Genomic DNA, 20346 nt, shown 5'->3' on the forward strand with positions numbered 1-20346 from the left:
GCAAATCTTGGTACTACTGGCCCTTTCGGCAACAGCTCGTGGAGTGCGAACTAAGGTCTCTCCTGAAGTAGTATGGGAGGGTGCTGGAAACAAGTTTCCGCACCCTAGGGATGTCTTGATGAAGGTTCTGGAGGTTCACAATCCTAATCTACACGCTGCGCTGCTCTGTGAAGCTTTCTATCCTTCGCAACCCGTGCACACCTTTGTGAATACAATATTATTCCGATCCAATCCTTACTATGATATTATATTAGTGCTTAACTTAGTTTGTGCGAGCCCAATATTCATATTACTTATTCAACTTCCAGATAAGCATGCGTACTCGGAAACAATATAAATGAATAAAGATAACTAGAACACAGAAATACAGATCTACAAACAGACACACAATATTCTGAATCAATTTGATCTTTATTAATACTCAAGTTCAGTTACAGGCCCGACTCCGCCTTGCGCACTCAGCTACAGGGGTCCACGCACTCAGCTGCAGACTCTACTAGGCCTCTGCGCACTCAGCTGCAAAGCCTCTACCTACCACTACTGATCCAAAATGGATCTTGTATCAAACCTCTAAGTCTAAGTCTTCATATATATTAACCATCAGAAAACACTATCGTAGAGGAAAACACTAAAGAATGGCGAAAAACTGAGCTAAGCGGAGGTTGAAGTAACGTTGCATAGGAGCCGTCAGATCAACTGCGCAGATTAAATCAGGATATCGCATCGGGAGAGGCCAACAGAGTATATCGGAGGCGGCCCTAAGGGAAACGTGATTACGATTGGCGACAACGTGGACCGTTGATCGAGCGCACAGATCAACGGTGGAGATTACATCACAAATTCCTAAAGGGGAAGGACCAAACCGCGGACCCAATGGATTTATAAATAAAATAGCGAACTTTTTTGAGTTCCGTGGTAAATAGTGTATTGAGCGAGCTTCAGGCGGTAAGCAGTATTGGAGAGGCTCCGCCCGATTCCATACACTGGCCGACACGTAGCACACCGTAGGAGAGCAAAAACTGATTTATCGGGCGGGTAATCTCCTTGCAAGTAGGCCACCTGAAATGGCTGTCAGCCGTTGGATTGAGAGATCGTGGATCAATGATGGAGATTGAGCGGGCTACTTTATGTTTCGGGTTGGATGTGAATTGTCAGCTTGAAGGGAGATCAATGGTGGGCTTGTGACAGCGATAAAACACGGACCTGAGAGGATTAAAGATGTGACACTATAAAATTTGAAATTTGATATGCGGCATTTTGTCAGGTTTTTTTGTGTTTTGGTGTATTTCCATTATGAAATAAAAATGCAAAGGAATTCTTGTGCCCTAAGCATTTTTAACAAGACGTGTCCAACACCGAAAGGAAGGTGAACGGACAGAAGAGGAAGACAAAGAACCCGAAGAGGGAAGGCGAATAGAAAACGCCGATAGGCTTAAAATTCATCTAACAATAGAACAAAAAGAAGAAAGAGGTCAGAGACAAAGGAGAGACAGAGAGTTAGAAAACACATAGCTACAAACAGTTGATCAGAGGCACTAAGAGGGAGAGTCTGTGCACTCTTTAGACTGGAGGTTTTCGAGCGAAATCCCAGTGTAATATCATTGTTGTTGTGTTATAGCTCTGATTGAGCTCATACCTGTAAAACTCTATTCTTGAAGACATAATATAGAGGTCAACACTAAAAGTTGGACCAGGAGACGTAGCCAGGGGGTCTGGTGACCTCCTTTATTATTTGACTATGTTGATGTGTGTTTATTATGATTTATAACTGTTCAGTGTCTATATTATTCGCAATCTTTTCGATCCGTTGCACCAAGTAATATAGGCATTTTCCTGCACATGAGTCTGTAATACCTTTTTCTTCTTGATTTTGTATCCATTTTAGATCAAGTGGTATCAGAGCTCTAGGTTTTGTTAAGGTTAGACAAGCTTTGCTAGATTTTGAATGCTAACTAGATTAAAGCTCAAACTAGGAGAATGAGAACTTGTTGAGGCTAATCCAGAGATTGGAAGAGTCTATTCTCAGAGGAGAATGGCAGAAGAAGCTCCATTGGGATCAGAATCTGAATTTATAGAGAGTTTTAAGACACTCCAAACCATGGTGGAAGAAATGTATTTGGAATTTAAGAAGGGTTGAGGTGGAAGCACTTCAACACCTAAACCAGACAAAGGAGCATAGGAACCTTTTCTAGTTGCCCCTCCAGAAGGCAAAGGAAAAGGAGGAATGACTCCTCCACCATCTCCTCCACCATCTCCTCCATCATCATCCTCGTCATCATCATCTTCTAGCTCTTCTAAGAAGAAGAAGAAAACTTCCTTAATCAAATTAGATGTGAAGTTTGATTTGCCAATTTATGATGGAGAACTCAATGCAGAAAAGCTAGATAATTGGATAATACAAATTGATGTATATTGCAGGGTATAGAATGTTGATCCAGAAAGGAAGAAGATGCAGTTGGCTAGCCTTCGACTTGGAGGAACTGCACTAGTATGGTGGGAAGGCAAGACACAAGATGATATGCAAAAACATGGTAAAATCATTTCTACCTTGAATGAATTTGTTTCTGCTATCAAAAAGAAATTCTATCTTTTAGCTTACGTGCAGCAGGCAATGATGAGTTGGCAAACTCTTCGTCAGTTGAAGGGTCAAAGTATACAAAGTTATACTCAGGAATTCATAAAGAGAGCTTTAACTCTAGGTATATCATTAGACTCACCTGAGACTTTATTGAAGTATATAGGTGGTCTTCGTAGCTATTTAAAGCATACTCTTCTCATGTTTAATCCCACTAGCTTAGATGATGTATCAGTTCAAGCCACACATCCAGAAGCTAGAGGTAAGAATGTAAACCCAAATGTTGGGGGATCATCTAAGTATTCTGTAAGCAAGAGCAAGGAAAAGAAGAATCTGAAATGGAAGGAGAGGAAAGAAAACAATGTAAATAAGGATAAACCTTCATGCACTCATTGCAAGAAAGAAGGACACGATGAGGCACACTGCTGGTTTTTGCATCCAGAACTAAAACCTAAGAAGTTCGATGGAAAGGAGAAGAAGATGTTGTTACTATTCAGAAGGACTTGGGATCAAATTTAGGCGATGAAACAACAGTTACAGCCATAGGTATTAAAGGTAAAGATTCTGAAGCATCCACAAGTAATTCTGCACAATCTGTTGATAATGAAAATAATGAGAGGGAAAGAAATGAGCTTTTTCATATTAGAGTGATTTCCAAGCATAATAAGATTGATACTTTATTTAATAGTGGATCACAAGTAAATTTGATTTCAGAAACAATTGTAAAGAAGTTGGGATTACAAACAAAACCTCATAAAGAAGCCATATCCATTAGGTTGGGTGTGTGATAAAACAAAGCTACAAGTAATGAGGCAATGTAAACTTAGGTTTGTTATTGGATCAACATTTGTAGATGAGGTTGACTTAGATATAGTTCCATTGGATATATGTGGTATTGTTTTAGGAAGTCCATACTTGTATGATAGGAAAGCTATTTTATATAGAGCTGAGAATAAGTATCAACTCACTAAAGATGGAATAGAATATATTGTAAGAGCTCATAAACTCAAAGGTAATTATTTTCTCATAAATTTAGGACATATGAAAAGAATTGTGAATTCAAGTAAGTAGTTTTTACTAATGGTTGTAAAGGAGGATCCTGAAAAACCCAATGAATTTGAAAGTTGTGATTCTAAACAGAAAGCTGATTTAGTTAAAGTTTTTTTAGAGTATGATGTTCTATTTCAAGAACCAAAAGGTCTGCCACCCAAGCGAGAAATAGTACATGATATTTATTTGCAGCAAGATGCTCCATTACCTAACATTGGAATGTACAGGTTGTCAGCTTTAGAGAATGCAGAGATAAAGAAGCAGGTATAGGAGTTGCTCGATAAAGGGTTTATACGACCAAGCACATCACCATGTGGATCTCCAATCGTGCTGGTGAGAAAGAAAGATGGTTCGTGGAGAATGTGCATTGATTATAGAGCACTAAATAAAATAACGATCAAGAATCGTTATCCTCTTCCTCGTATTGATGATTTATTAGATCAATTAAAAGAAGCAATTTACTTTTCTAAGTTAGACTTGCGAAGTGGCTATCATCAGGTCAGAGTTGCAGAACAAGATGCATGGAAGATTGCATTCAAGACAAAGCAAGCACTGTATGAATGGTTGGTTATGCCTTTTTGACTTAACTAATGCTCCTGCTACATTTATGAGAGTCATGAATGATGTACTCAGACCATTTATTGATGATTTTGTAATTGTTTATTTAGATGACATTCTTGTTTTTAGTAAGACATGGGAAGACCATGTAAAGCATGTAAAGCAGACTTTAGATGTTTTAAAAAGAGAAAATATCTATGTAAAACTGTCAAAATATGAATTTGGAAGAACATATTTAAATTATTTTGTTTATGTTGTAGGGGGTGGCGAATTGAAGATAGATCCCTCTAAGGTTGAAGTCATTGTGAATTGGACTAAACCCAAATCTGCTACAGAGGTTAGGAGTTTCCTAGGGGCATCACAATACTGGATAAAGTTTATTGCTAACTTCTCATTGATTGCAGCTCGATTACATGCTTTAACAGGATTGAAGCAGGTGTTTAAGTGGGGAGGAAAGCACCAGAAAGCCTTCGACACCTTAAAAGAAAAAATCAATACAAAACCAATACTAGCACTGCCAGATCTTCAACATCCATTTGAGATTGAGACAAATGCCAGTGACTATGACATGGGAGCAGTGTTGATGCAACACAGAAAACCCATATGCTATCATTCTGAGACATTTTCTTCTGCAATAGTTAATTATCCCACATATGATAAAGAATTGTATGCATTAGTACAAAGTGTGAAAAAGTGGAAACATTACCTAATGGGTAAAGAAACAATCATGCATACATATCATCAACCACTTCAATATTTTCACTCACAAACTAAATTGCAGCAATCAAGACATTATAGATGGATGGGTTTTCTACAACAATTTCATCTTGTCATCAGATATAAGAAGGGCATACACAATAATGTTGCAGACATGTTATCAAGACCAGTGATAAATGCATCTACTATACTTAAGCATAACTCAGTAATGCATGAAAGTTACATTGAACAATATGCTCAAGATGTAGATTTTAAATATGTATATGCAAATTTAAGTCATGGCAAGCAAGTAGAAGAATTGGATTATTATGTAAAGGACCAACTCTTATATCATTTGGGAAAGTTATGCATTCCACAAACTGAAAGAGTTAACATAATTCGAGAAGCACATACTTCTCTCATATGAGGTCATTTTAGTGTAAGTAAAACAGTTGCACAATTGCAAAGGTTCTGTTACTGGCCAAGAATGCATGAGACAGTTTCTAGATATATCAAAGGATGTACAATGTGTGCTACAAGCAAACCAAATAATAGGAAATTAGGCTTGTACACTCCACTTCCAATTCCTTCTTGTCCTTGGGAAAGTGTTACCATGGATTTTGTTGGGGGATTTCCAAAGTCTAGGAAAGGTCATGATTATTTGTATGTTGTTGTGGATAGGTTCAGTAAAATGTGTATTTTGATACCCTGTAACAAGTAGGTTACCGTTGAACAAACAGAAAAGTTGTTCTTTCAGAATGTATGGGTTCATTTTGGGTTACCCACTTCTATTGTATCTGATCGAAATTCTCGATTTGTTGGGAAGTTTTGGTCAAATCTATGGGAGTTGATGGACACTAGGTTGAAGAAGAGCAGAACATTTCATCCACAAATAGATGGTCAGACAGACGTGGTCAACAGGACAGTGATCCAGTTGCTCAGAGGCTGTTGCAGCAAGCATCCAAAGCTTTGGAATGAGCATTTGTGTTATGTGCAACATGCTTACAACTGTGTCAAGCGCTCTTCTACTCAGAGATATCCTTTTGAGACTTGTTTTGGTTATATACCAAAGTCTCCCTTGGATTTTGTCTCTGGTAAAGACATAGCAGTTGATGGACACAGTGATGTGGACAAAGAAACCAAGTTCATTGAACAAATCCAGGAAATTCACCAGGCAGTACAGGAACAGCTGGAAAGAAGTCAAGCCAAGTACAAGGCAATACATGACAAGCATCGAGTTGAGAATAGTTTTCAAGTTGGTGATCAAGTCTGGTTGTACATCAGCAAAGATAATATGCACGGTGAAGGTAAGAAGCTAAAACCAATAAGGTATGGACCTTTCAAGGTACTTGATAAAATTGGTGAAAATTCTTTTCGCCTTGATTTGCCAGCTTATATGCAGATCTATTTAGTCATTAATGCAGAAAACTTGAGATTGTATGAACCTTCATTGATTAAAGATCCTGAAGAGCAAAGTCAATTTCCGTCTATTGGGGATTTGTTGCCTGAGTATCTCAATGAGTTACAGGAGGACATAGTTCTAGACAGGAAAGTAAGAACTATGCGTCAAAGGGATGTTGAGTACCTGAGAGTAGGACTCAAAGGTTCAAATCCAAGCAAAGTACGATGGATAGAAGTTATATAGGTGAAGGAACCGTATCCTCACCTGATCGATGCCTAAAAACCAAATTTTGGTGGTCCAAAAGATTTTTAGTGGGAAGGCGTGATCCAAAATGGATCTTGTATCAAACCTCTAAGTCTAAGACTTCATATATATTAACCATCGGAAAACACTATCTGAGAGGAAAACACTAAAGAATGGCAAAAAACTGAGCTAAGCGGAGGTTGAAGTAACGTTGCACAGGAGTCGTCGGATCAGATAGATCAATAGCCTAGATTAAATTGGGATATCGCATCGGGAGAGGCCAGCGGAGTATGTCGAAGGTGGACCTAAGGGAAATGCGACTGCGATCAGTGACAACGTGGACTGTTGATCGAGTGCGCAGATCAACGATGGAGATTACGTCACAGATTCCTAAAGGGGAAAGGACCAAACCGCGGACCCAACGGATTTATAAATAAAACAACGAACCTTTTTGAGTTCCGTGGTAAACGGTATATCGGGTGGGCTTCAGGTGGTAAGCGGTATTGGAGAGGCTCCACCCGATTCCATACACTGGCCGACATGTAGCACACCGCAGGAGAGAGAAAACCGCTTTATCGGGTGGGTAATCTCTATGCAAGTAGGCCACCCAAAATGGTTGCCAGCCATTGGATTGAGAGATCATGGATCAACAATGGAGATTGAGTGGGCTACTTGATGTTTAGGGTTGGATGTAAACCGTCGGATTGAAGAAAGATCAATGGTGGGCTTGGGACAGTGATAAAACACAGACCTGAGAGGATTATAGATGCAGCACTATAAAATTTGAAATCTGATATGCAGCATTTTGTCGGGTTTTTCTGTGTTTTGGTCTATTTCTGTTATGAAATCAAAATACAAAGGAATTCTTGTGCCTTAAGCGTTTTAACAAGACGTGTCCAACGCCGAAAGGAAGGTGAGCGGACAGAAGAGGAAGACAGAGAGCCTGAAGAGGGAAGGCGAACAAAGAATGCCGATAGGCTTAAAACCCATCCAAAAACAAAATAGAAAGAAGAAAGAGTTCAGAGACGGAGGAGAGACAGAGAGTCAGAAAACACACAACTATGAATAGTTGATTAGAGGCACTAAGAGGGAGAGTTTGTGCACTCTTTAGATTAGAGGTTTTCAAGTGAAATCTCTGTGTAATATCACTATTGTTGTGTTATAGCTCTGATTGAGCTCATACCTATAAAACTTTGTTCTTGAAGACATAATATAGAGGTTTACATTGAAAGCTGGACCAGGAGACGTAGCCAGGAGGTCTGGTGAACTCCTTTATTATTTGACTGTGTTGATGTGTGTTTATTATGTTTTATAACTGCTCATTGTCTATATTATTGACAATCTTTTCGATCCGTTGCACTAAGTAATATAGGCATTTTCTTGCACATGAGTCTATTATACCTTTTTCTTCTTGATTTACTATCCATTTCAGATCAACTACGACCCAATACACTTCAAAACCACTTCTATCTTCTAACCATGCCTTCGCATCTATCTATTACTTGCTTACTAAAAAACTGTCTTTACAGTTAGAGCCTCGCTTTATTTATACAATCCCATGGTCGTGGACCATGGGTAGGCCAACTCAACTTTACATTATTTTACAATTCTTAGGGTAGACAACCCTATGATTCATCCTAGACTTTCGCGCTCTGCGCCCGTACTTCGCGGAGTCTTTACATTACATTGACCAAAACTCAGGCTTTAAGGCCCAAAAACTTGCTATGGGGGGATTCACTGCCCAACACCCTCCTTGGCCTATAAAGCTAACACAAGCCTAAGGATTGGGAAAGGATTGTTGGAAGTAGGCTTATGCCGCATAAGTTAGATTGGGGGGTTATTCATTCAAGGAGAGGGTTGGAGATTGTGGGAAGGAACTTGCAAAATAAAGGCTTCAAGGTTGTAAGTCTATTCTTAATTTTATTAATATAAAAGAAATTTTTCTTTCTCAATTATGTCTTTGTTGATACAATTTTTGTGATTCCTTGATCACCCACGTAGATTATGAGCATATTGATTAATTTATGACATATGATTGAGTTGATTAGCTCATTTATCTCTTATGCTATATACTGGATGCTTTGATCTTGTGTATGTTTCTGCCTATGAAGATCTCCTTAAGGACATCATGGAGAAGTTTCAGGATGCAATAGGAAGATCTCTAAATCATAAAGGAGAAGTGAATGGTTGAAAGCTCTGAAATTGACTTCATCAGGCATTTTTATCAAATGGTAAGTGACCTCTATCATAGTGTTTGTTTCAGTCAATCGTAATCTAGGGAAAGGTAACAGTTCCTTGTTGTTTGTTACTAGATTTCTCCGAGGTCTAGGGAGATCTCTCTTGTCCGTAAGAGGGATAAGTCTGCATAACAGATGACCACTGCTTTATTTTTCCACTCAAGAAAACACTTTATGGTCTAGAATAAGCTTCCCTAACCTGTTATGAAAACATGGGTAGTTTACTTCTTCATCCGAGTTTCTCTAAGTGTGAATTTGGTCAAAATGTCTAACTAAATAGGTGAATGGTGAAATCCTCATCCTTGTTCTATATGTTGATGATATTATCATTGGGAGTAATCACCATTAAACCAACCAAGTGAAGATTAGTCTTATGTTCTAGTTTGATATTTCCAACTTAGACCGCCTTTATTATTTCATTGGTCATTAAATCTAATAATTTGACAAGAAAATATCTATAGTCTCTTATCCTAGGCATGCATTTAACTTATTCACCAATTTCATAAGAAAGCATATAAGTTCATCTCTACTTCTTATTAGTTGAGTGTCAAACATTTCACCAAATATTCAATGCCTAAGGTTGATCCAACTTTGTATAAAGAGTTGGTAAGAAGTATTTTGTATTTGACCCATACTTGACAAAACATTTTCTTTATTATTGATTTAGTCTCTTGATTCATGTAAGATCCTCATGAGAGTCAATGGAATTAAACAAAGTATTTCCTTCACTACATCAAGGGAACTTATCTGTTGGGCATCGAGTATACTTTATAGGGTAACACCCCCAATCACCCACTTGGTGTATTACTATCCCTGCAAACCCTTGCTTTGAAATTTTTTCTTAAATTCAATTCTTACACCTTGGAAACCATAACTAGAAATGTGAAACAACCTCTGCAGACAATTAAAGCACTATTTATTTACTATGTCATGTATGACTAGTGTATACTACTATGTAATGGATACATATACATATCCATAAAAGAATGATAGTCATAATTAAAATCATTAACTGTGAAAAACATGTAAATACATGAAATAATACCACAAAAAAACGCATAACCATAACAATAACCACTTAACTTTTCAGATGAAGCACAATCTAGTTTTAGACCTTAGATATTCCACCCATTCATATACTATACTCCTCATAATCTCTTGGTAACAAATGCCCTTGAGCTGGTGATCTACCTCCATTAGGGAAAAAGGCTACCTAAATCTAACTAAGGTCCAAAAAACACCAACTAGTCACAAACCTAGGTACTTGGTTCCAATAGCCTCCATGATCCCTAAATTAGCATGGATACACCACTAGACAGTTCACCACAGCAAATATGATAAAATTATACTTAAAAATCCAAACTATACACTATGAGGGTTTATTTCTCTTTAGTTTTTTGGATCTTTAAATGATTGTTTATTGTGTATGCATGCAACTTATAACTATGCAAAAAATAGAGAATAGAAAGATAAAAACTGGTAAACCAAGATTGACACAATATATAACGTAGGAAACATTTTCAGAAGAAAACCTAGTTGAAATGTGAGGCCACTATGCTCTCTTTCTATGAATAGAAAATGGTTACGAATACAAAGAAGTAAGGCATGTGGCCTGTGGGCTACAAGAGTGCACAAATTCTCTCTTTATACTCTCTCCCTATCCCTCTTAGCTACTTTTCTCATCTATGGAGAAAAATGGACTAAGATAGAATAGAACTCTTTTTCCTCCTAGTGGTCCAATTATAACATAGCCTGATAGCCTACTAGAGGTTAGGTTAGACTCCTTCAACCTTTCACTAAAGTTATAGTATTGAATTTCTAGAGTATTTTTCATCATGCTAACATTGCTAGCCCTTTTCCACTAATAATTAGAATTAACGCCGCATCCTCTCGAATTATGGTGGTTAATTTTGATAGGTCAATTTCTAAAAGGAAATACTTTCTCATATGAGGTTTGCTTGAGGTGATTCTTGTGTCGTTGGAAAGGTATCAATGTGTAGATTACTGAATATAGACATATAAAAAGTTTAGGACTACAATTTTTTTTCATTTAAGGCCTCAAAATGGTTCATGGATTTTTTTACTCAAAATTTTCCAAACTAGGACCGCCAATAAAATGGTCCTGACACCTCCTTTTTTTCCACTCTAAAAGCATCAATATGGATGAAAAATAATACAAGTATCCAATATGGATCACTCCAACCTACAAAATCGCATCCCACATCAGCCTACACAACCTAAGGTAGTGTACCCCTTTCTTTGCACCAATAGTCCATCATGTTGTATCATTACCCTCCCAAAGTTTCCAACCCAGGTTTTCCAAGGAGTCTCAAAGCCTTGTGGCTTCCAAGCATAGAAAATTTTAGGGGCGAATGTTTGCCCTTTGGGGGAATTAAGGGGTTTTAAATTTTTAGTGGGCGAATATTTTGTATCATAGTACATTTTTACAAATCACCTCAAATAGCCCACCTTATTTTAAGGGAGAGGGTAAAAAAGGTAAATTTAGCCCTTGAAATTAGGAGTTACAACCTTCCATTTGTCCATTTTCAAGAATAGGTTTTATTTAAGTGAATCCTATGGGCCAAAGGCCCAAATACCATATTTATAAAAGAGGTATGGTAAATTAATAAAAATATAAATAAATGAGAGGTATGGTAAATAAATAAAACATTTTTTATATTTACTCCATAAGTCACCTTATATACATGCAAGGGTGCAAACAAATAAAAATATAAGTAAAATGGAGGTATGGTAAATAAATAAAATGTCTTTTTATACTTACTCAAAAGGTATGGTAAATAAATAAAAATATAAATAAACTAGACACATGGTAAATAAATAAAACCTCTTTTTATATTTAGTCCATAACCCTCATTCTATTTATGAAGGCTCAAGAAAGAGGTTTTATTTAAGTGAATCCTATGGGCCAAATACCATATTTGTAAAAGAGGTATGGTAAATTAATAAAAATATAAATAAACAAGAGGTATGGTAAACAAATAAAACATTTTTTTATATTTACTCCATAAGTCACCTTATATTTACGAACACTCAAAAAATGCATTATATTTAGGTGAAACCTATGGGCAAAATACTATGGGACAAATACCATGGACTAGATTGTTCTTAATACCATGCAAAAAAACATTATTAACCCTAATATTAGTATTAATAAAAATAAAAATGGCACATGGTATTGACCCATGGTATTCACCAAAATGGCACATAGTATTGACCCATGGTATTCACCTGGAATGTAGCCTATTTAAATGGGGGAATTAAACCAGCATAGATCCATCTTTACTCTGGATTTACTAACCCCCGAGAGGTATCAAATATCGTGATATGCAAACTAGCATAGAGTGAAAAAATATTTGATCCGATCTAGAGTAAAAATGGATGTTGTAATTTAATGTATGTTAAACATTTTAGCTTGGTTAAAATAAAAAATAAAATAAAAATCAACTATTAATTTTATTAATTTTTATAAATTACTAATAGTAATTTTTAAGCTCCAGGTTTATGATAACCCATGGTATTGACCCATGTTTAGTACAAAGTCCTTCAAAGCTCCAGGTTTAGTACAAAGTCCTTCACTATCTCACTCGATGACGTCGAGGCATCTTTTGGTAAGTCCAATTCTGAGCGAAATGTTTGGGAAACTGATAAATGAAAAATTAGCCAAAGAGAAATGTTCCCTTCATTTGGATTACACATTTTATCAGTGAATACCTCTTTCATAAACTGTTTTTAAGGGTGGTTTACACAAACTGAGTGGTTGGAAAATTGAAGGGATATTGAAGGGATTTTAACAGTGGGCTAAATTAACAAGGTCTAATCTCAAGGGTGTCGAGGAGATTTGACTTTATCTAAAAATATTTAGCGGTAAAAACCATATAACCTTCCTCGTAAAAAAATATTTAGCAACAAAAACTAGACCAACTAAACTATCCCCTGAAGCTTCCTCTTTCATATAGTTTAACACATTTAAGAAGAAATAGTTTTTTTGCATTTCAAATGTATGTTCCATTGTTGTTATGTTTTTCATATAGTTTAACACATTTCAGAAGAAATAGTTTTGTTTGCATTTCAAATGTATGTCACATTGTTGTTATGTTTTTCAGCTCCAGCTGTGGAGAGTTCGGGGATTCATGGAGCAATACAAGTGGCGAAGCCTTTAGATGCATGCTCACCTCTTGTGAACAAACCAAAGTGGGGAGAAGGTACAGTTTTGCCATTTGCACTTATAAAGAGAGGAAGCTGTACATTTGAGTCAAAGGTTCGCAATGCACCAGCTGCGGGCTTTTCTGCAGCCATTATCTACAACGATGAAAACAGCATCATTGTGCCCGAAAGTAAGTTAAAAATAGTTGCGGAAATATTTTTTATAGACCATATATATATAATTTACTGATGGGCATTAAATGAGCAGCCACTGTATAAGCTTATTAGCTTATTGTTAAATCATTTACCTACCAAATCCAATTATAAACCTATATAACCCGACTCATTTAATACCCACTAACATATTAACTAATTTTTTTAGCTTTCATTACACACCGTCACTCTAATTTTATTTTAGGGCATGAATGCTTTTATAACACATGTGATTTCTTTCTTTTTATATGAAGTGTCTGGGAACTCTGAAGGTATCACAACACACGCAGTGTTTATTTCAAGGGCAGCCGGGGAATTGCTCCACAAGTATAGTAAAGATGAAAATCTTGAATGCCAGATCACCCCATCCTCACACTATGATATATCCGGGTGGCGATGGTGGTTGCTCTATTTGTTTGCCATGGTCATTGTGTATGCTATTATTTATGTCGCTGCTCAAATGTCTCGTAGAATACATCACACCCGCAATACGATGAGTTCTCGACAGATGAAGGAATTACCAAGTCTCCTATTCACTTCACCTGCAGATGACAAGGGCACCTCGGAGACCTGCGTTGTATGCCTTGAGGACTATAGAGAAGGAGATAAATTGTGCCTTCTGCCATGTCATCATAGTAAGTGTTTGTCATTTTTATTTTGATCGTAGATTTTCGAAATCCTATGAATATGAGCAACGTGACTTCCTCCCTATTCATCAAAAAATCCTGTAATCTAGTTATGTTTCAAAATAAGTTGAATGGTACTGAAATGGGCAGGGAAGATCTAATTTGTAATTTGATCAGTTCATTGATATAGTGGTGGTGTTTTTAAAGACAAATTCCTAACAGTCGTTGCTAAACATGCTCATTTGTCTGGTTCTTATTTTGATTGCAGGATTCCATGCAGTCTGTATAGAGTCTTGGCTTACAAAGTGGAAGACCTTCTGTCCTGTGTGTAAACATGATGTGAAGACTAGCCTGCAAGAGCCCCAAAAGCCCCAGGCATCAGAGCAGACACCGCTTCTATCTTCCTCTCCTTTATTGTCTTCCAATATCTCATCATCTGGAGCTGCTTCCACCCATTCATCTCCATCAGAATCTTGGGTTGTGCATATACCTTCCACATCTCCACCTTCTCAGTCTTTCACATCTCCACCTTCTCCGTCTTTCTCCTCTTCTAATAGTGGTTCTTCGCTCCTTCAGCCAGTACTTGGACATTCCATCTGACAGTGACCTCTGAGCTACTCTTGCTTGGTCAAATTCCTTGTTCGACTACTGCAGCATTCAAAATGTTCTGCTTCATTTTGTGAGTGAAATTCAGACATTCACTATAATGTTGATTTATGTCAGCGGCCTTTTCAGTCATTTTTTAAACATTATATTTTCAAACTCCGCAAAAAGTTAGTTAGTTAGTGGAACAATTAGCATGTAAAAGTAGAGATTGTTTAATTCAGGTTAGAGGTTAATTATACAACCTAGTGTGATTTGTAACTTTGTTTGTCTATCATCAAAGTTGAAATTTTGTTTATATCCGCCCAAATATAAATAATAATAAAAAACTATACAAAATATTTAAAAAATGTCATTCATGAGAAAATTTGCACATGGCTCATATTAGATCTGTATTTAAAATAGATCCATGCTAGTACTTCAGAAAATTAAAAAAATTGAAACATGAAAATTATTGACAATACATTTAGTAATATCACCTGGAGCAAAAAGAGAGTTTCAAAACTATCAATAGATAATTTGATCTATAAATGACAAAAAAAGTTTCAAAAGAGAATTCATAAATCACTACGATAATTTGATCTATGAATAACCAAAAAAATTTCATAAAGAGAATTCATAAATCACTATGTTTTAATTTGAGAGTTTCAGATAATTTGATCTATGAATGACCCAAAAAATTCATAAAGAAAATTCATAAATCACTATGTTTTAATTTGATATATGAAGCACCAAAAGAGAAATCTCATAAAGATTAATTCAGATAAAGATTAGGTTTATGTTAATTGATATTATAGGCAATTTTTTTGACATAGTTGATGTAAGGAAATTAACAGGGTTGTTAACTTCTTTGAAAATTGGATTTGGAAGTACATGGTCAAATTTAATCTATACATGTCTGATGCAAGGATCTAGAAGTATATGTTCAAATGAATTCTGAATTCTATAATGTGCTTGATTCAAGGAAACTTGTGTAGGTAAATAACACTTTACCTGACTTGTTATAAATTGGAATTAGGAAGCATTTGTTCAAACAGTTTAGTAAATATTTATAGAAAAATAACATTTAAACATATTAAAATGTTGCAACATGAGTTTTACTTGAGAGTCTGAACCACACAACATAGATATGATCTACGTGTATTATATAAATGAATTTAAATCGAATGAATATAAAGCGAATGAATAATAATAAAGGTTTAAAAAAGAAATTAGGGAGTATAAGTGAATGACATAAGATCAAATGAGTTGCAAGTATTTTTTATACTTGTGGCCTGTCATATATATGCCGTCCTTGTTGCGTGGTCGAGCTTGATGGACCCCATTTTATCGCAATTAATTCCCTTCCAACTTCTTTGTATGTCTTTTTCCTTTATTGGATCATACCTTTGCAATTGGTTCTATGACTTTTCGAGTATTTATTACTCAAAGGGTGTTGTTGGCTTCCTTATCTAATTGTGTTTACTTCGGTCTTGGTTTCTCTACACCTAATTGCTTTTACTTGTGGACCATTCTTGTGTGTTTAGGTGACTATCATTTGTACATTTTGATCTCTTTTTTCCTACCACTTCACAATAAGATGAAGACAATCCTTTGTAGCATGATCAAATTGTTTACAATTTGTACAAATTGTGCAAGGGTTGGGGAAATCTTGTGCAGTGTGTCCTGACTACCCATAGTTATAGAAATGATTGGACCCTTGTCTCTTTGAAATAATCCTCTTCCTCTTCCTAGGAATCCTTTTCCTCTTCCCTATATCCCTTAGCCTCTACCTACCTATTGACGCTGCGATCAACACCCTGCAAAATTTTTCCCACACTTGAATTTTGGAGCCTACTGAGGATCTTACGGTCTGTCATCCTATGGTTATTCCATGATCGTTTCATGTTTAGTAACGCATTGAGTCTTCTTCCTAGTTTTAAATTGTCAAGTCACTTTCACACACATGCTCAATCTTTGATGAGTTCATGAGAACACTTCCATTATGAAAGCTTCAAAATGCATAGCATCATCCATCAAGACAATGCATGTGTGATTTTCAACTCATATCAACAGTGAGTGCATACTTTTATTGATAGTCTCCCTCACTTTTGTTGTGTTTGTACTTCCATTTCGGTGAGTTTTCTCAATTGTCGTCTTTTGCGCACTTTCGATTTCAAAAGTGTTGCTTTCACATTCGCAGTTGTTGCCTTTGAATGTTTTCACTTTAATAAGTGTCGTTTCCATGTTATTTTCACTCTGGTATGTGTCACTTTCAAGGTCATTCACATTTTGCAAGTGTCGTCTTCATGTTTTCCTCCTGTTGCAGGTGTCACTTTTGTTGATTTCACTCTTGCATGTGTCACACATTTTCACATCACTAAAGTTAGTTCTAGTGCGCTATTCTATATTAGATGGTATTACATATCATTAGAATACATGCTAGGCACATTCACACAGGTTAGCACACCTTTTGGTCAAAGTTGTCACAGTTGTCGTAACTTGTTCTAAGTGTTGTAATGTGTCATTACAACTATCGCACTTAGAAATAAGTGTCTCTTTGATATCATTTTGAGGCATGATTGTTATCCATGAGTCCTGTGTATATTTTTGGCATGTATTGATGGTTTTATGTATGTGATTCGTGTTTGAGTTGTGTTTGAATGAATTTCTCTCTTTTACTCTATTGGTCTCACACAACCATTTTAGGCCCTTTCTTGGTCCATATGCATAGTGTAAGTTGTGAAGGCATTAGCCCTCTTACCAAGAGAGTAAATTAACCTATGGGTCTCAATTATGTAATCCTACTCATCAAGATGAGTGAACTGAGTCCTCCTCAAGATCATCTCAAATTTGTTCCACATTGTGAGCCTCTCAAGGGTAGTCACCTAACCCTTCTTTCTTATATTGACTCACTACATTGAGTTTTGGTCACCTCTGCCTTGCATGACACATAGAGCACTCCTAGCTATAAGCATGGACCTCTTCCACCCTTTCAGAGGCAAAATATGCAATGAAAATACCCTCATATCCTTTCAGTGAAATGTAAACCCTCCTAGGCGAAGTGGTTTCCTTCCTATGGCCTCCCTCAATGAAAATCACACTCTAGATGGTCAAGCACCCACTGTTGGGTCAAACTTTTCTAGCCTAGGATGAAAATAACACTCCAAAGCAATAGTAAACCCTTGTTGAAGAAAAATGGGTTGTCTTTCATTCCTCCTCCCTTTGATCACATGGCATAGTCATGAAGGCTGAAGTCTTCACCCTTCCTCCTTCCCCAATGCACTCTGTTCCCAAGCCTTGCTTTTCCTATTCATGTAGAGTGCATGGTGCAGTAGGGAAGGTTGAAGGAAGCCTCCTCCCTATCTTTGACCAGTCAAATGGTGCTTTCCTTAAGGCCTCCTCTTCCTCCTAGCGCATAGTGCATTCTTAAAGCCTGAAGCTTTCACCTTCCCTCTTCCCCAATGTGTTTTGTGTTCAAGCTTGTTTAATACTTCCTCCTTAGCACATGGCATAGTGGGGAAGGTTGAAGGAGGTCTCCTCTCACCCTTGAATAGTCAAACTACGCTTTCAAGATTTCCTCTCTTTTCTTCAAGGTGCATGGTGCAACCTTGAAGCATGAATCTTTCCCACCTTGTCCCTTCAACTTCCCCCACTGCGCTAGACCAAGGAGAGCTCTTCTTCATAGTGCATGGCACAATAAAAATGAACATTGCAGCCTTTCTAAGCCGCTCAAGAGTTTGACCGTGCCCTCCTAATAAAACCTTCATTTTTAAACCTTCTCATAGGCCTATTATGAGCTAATCATTCCATGAGCTAGGTAGTGATAGAGTAGATGATTTTAAGACTAATTTTTCCTTAGCATGAATGATTTTCATTGGCAAGAGTAATTTCTTAGCATGACAAGGTAATGGTTAAAGCAGATAACAAGGAGAAAGCATAAAGAAACACCTTCAGAGAAGAAGAAAAGAAGAGAGAAATCATGGAGAAGTCCATGTCATCATTGTCAAGTTGTACTTATACAAGTGTCATCATAATAGTCAATATGTGTCCATGTCTCATGCCACATCCTTTTGTGGAATGTAATGATGTATATTCAAGGAAAAGGAAAAAATATAATGTATGGAAGTCCAAGAGTCATACGTGGAGTATGAAAAATCACTTAGTCATATATGGACAAAATGTCTTTAGTAGAATACCAAAGGTCATAATAGAAGTCCAAGAGTCATGAGGGTAACTCATGATTCATAAGGATATGAAAGGTCATTCTCCTTATTATATAATAAACCTCATAAATCAAGCAAAAGGATTTTTGGAGGCTTAAGCTTTGGAGAGTGAGTGTTGGCTTCCCTACTTAGCATAGGAGAGAAAACTATTCTTTGGAGAAGCAAGAAGTGACTCAATGTTCCACTATTGGAACTACTGCCTCATCATTATAATTGTGTATTTGCATCTTTCACCTTATAATTGAACCTCGATGAGCTAACACATTTTCATGCATGTATTGTGAATGTCTTAGGGCTATTATTTAGATGTTTGCTATATATTTTTCATTCATATGTGCTAAGTAAATTGAACTATTTTGGTGGCCTTGGTACTTATCTTGTTGAAGGTGTGATGTATGTGGTTTAATGATCATTGATTCTATGTGAACTATTTCTCTAGATAACTAACGAATCTTTCTTTGCCCGTGTGTCTCTCTTAGTTTAGTACTATTACTTCCTTCTAGGGCTCACTTTTGCCTCCCCACTCATGAAAGTATCCTTTTACACATTATAGTCGATGTTTCACAATGTCAAGTCACTTTATTATTCAAGTCTTATGTACATAATCTCCTATGTTATTCACTGAAACTAAGGTGAACCTTATAGTTATGGTGATTGGATCGATACTCTAGATGGGGCTCCTCCTCCAAATAGTGTGAGGTCTAACTAGGACTTCACATCAAGGAGACTCCCTGTATGTTGGCGGTATCCATCATTGTCAACATTCTGGCTCTAGAAGGAGGACCAAATGACAAGCTATGCTCATTGAGTCGGTTTTGAATCACTTATCTTAAATTGCGCTTTCCCAAATTGTAACCTTGGGATGTTTTTTGAAGGAGCTTGATTTTACCATCCTTACGAAAACCATTCATGACTTGTCTCAATTAAAGTTTGATGGCGTGAGTGAACTAACTATCCTTGGACACTTTTTTCAATTTATGCATTGTTGTCTCTCCAACGGAATTCATTGTAAAGATGTCATGGCTAGGTTGTTCACCTTCACATTTGAAGGTCAATTTAAGCAATGGTGTCATACATTACCTGTTGCTTCTATCCATTCACTTAATAAACTTGTTAAGGAGCTTCGTGAAGCCTTTGATAAGTATGATTATCGAGATGTATGTGATAGAATTGATTTGATTAGAATGAAACCTGGTGAATCTACAAAGGATTTTCTAAAGAGATTTATTCACCTTTACTATGAATTTCCCAAAGGAATGGTTGATTCAGATTTCATTATGGAAAAAATTTAGAATCTAATTCTACTCTCGTTGAGATATTTTGAATCAAAATCCCAGATGATTTTCTCTCCCCAAATTTCTCAAACCATGGGATACCTCAATCTTCTAAGGAGGAACCTACTATTCCTTTTATTCTTTGTCCTCCTCCTTTTCTAGTGCCAATTTGGGTGCTCCCTGGTGATGATGTTAAAGTTGGGAAATTTGAAAATCAAATTGTTGATCTATTGATTCAACCTCCATCCAATTCTTATGATCCACATCCTATTGAGGAAAACTTGGAATGGTTTAGTAATTTCATGGAGCCTAAAATGAAAACTCATTCCTCTGGTTTTCAAGATTGCATCAATATGCATAATTCAAGTCTTGAATTTGATTTAATTTCCGATACCCTTCAACCTCCATCATCCATGTTTCATGATGCCTTATTTCGTAATCCACTTGTTCCACCTACTTCAACTCATAATGTTCTTCAACCTATTGTCTCAAGTAGTAAT

At 36.6% G+C, this 20346-nt stretch overlaps 1 protein-coding gene across 1 annotated transcript in view; it reads left to right on the forward strand.

The window, feature by feature from the left end:
* The window catches only part of LOC149218088 (receptor homology region, transmembrane domain- and RING domain-containing protein 1-like), a 67450-nt gene extending 53086 nt beyond the window's left edge, over positions 1 to 14364 (forward strand). Inside the window, exons 4-5 of the mRNA XM_089386476.1 lie at positions 12886 to 13116; positions 14033 to 14364. Of these exons, the coding sequence (XP_089242602.1) occupies positions 12886 to 13116; positions 14033 to 14364 (563 nt within the window). The remainder of the gene's footprint in view (positions 1 to 12885; positions 13117 to 14032) is intronic.
* Positions 14365 to 20346: the final 5982 nt, after the last annotated feature.

This window comes from Pinus tabuliformis, chromosome Q, assembly GCF_031772625.1.
Source record: "Pinus tabuliformis cultivar Carrire ecotype Pingquan chromosome Q, CPIR1, whole genome shotgun sequence".
Classification (NCBI taxonomy): Eukaryota; Viridiplantae; Streptophyta; class Pinopsida; order Pinales; family Pinaceae; genus Pinus; species Pinus tabuliformis.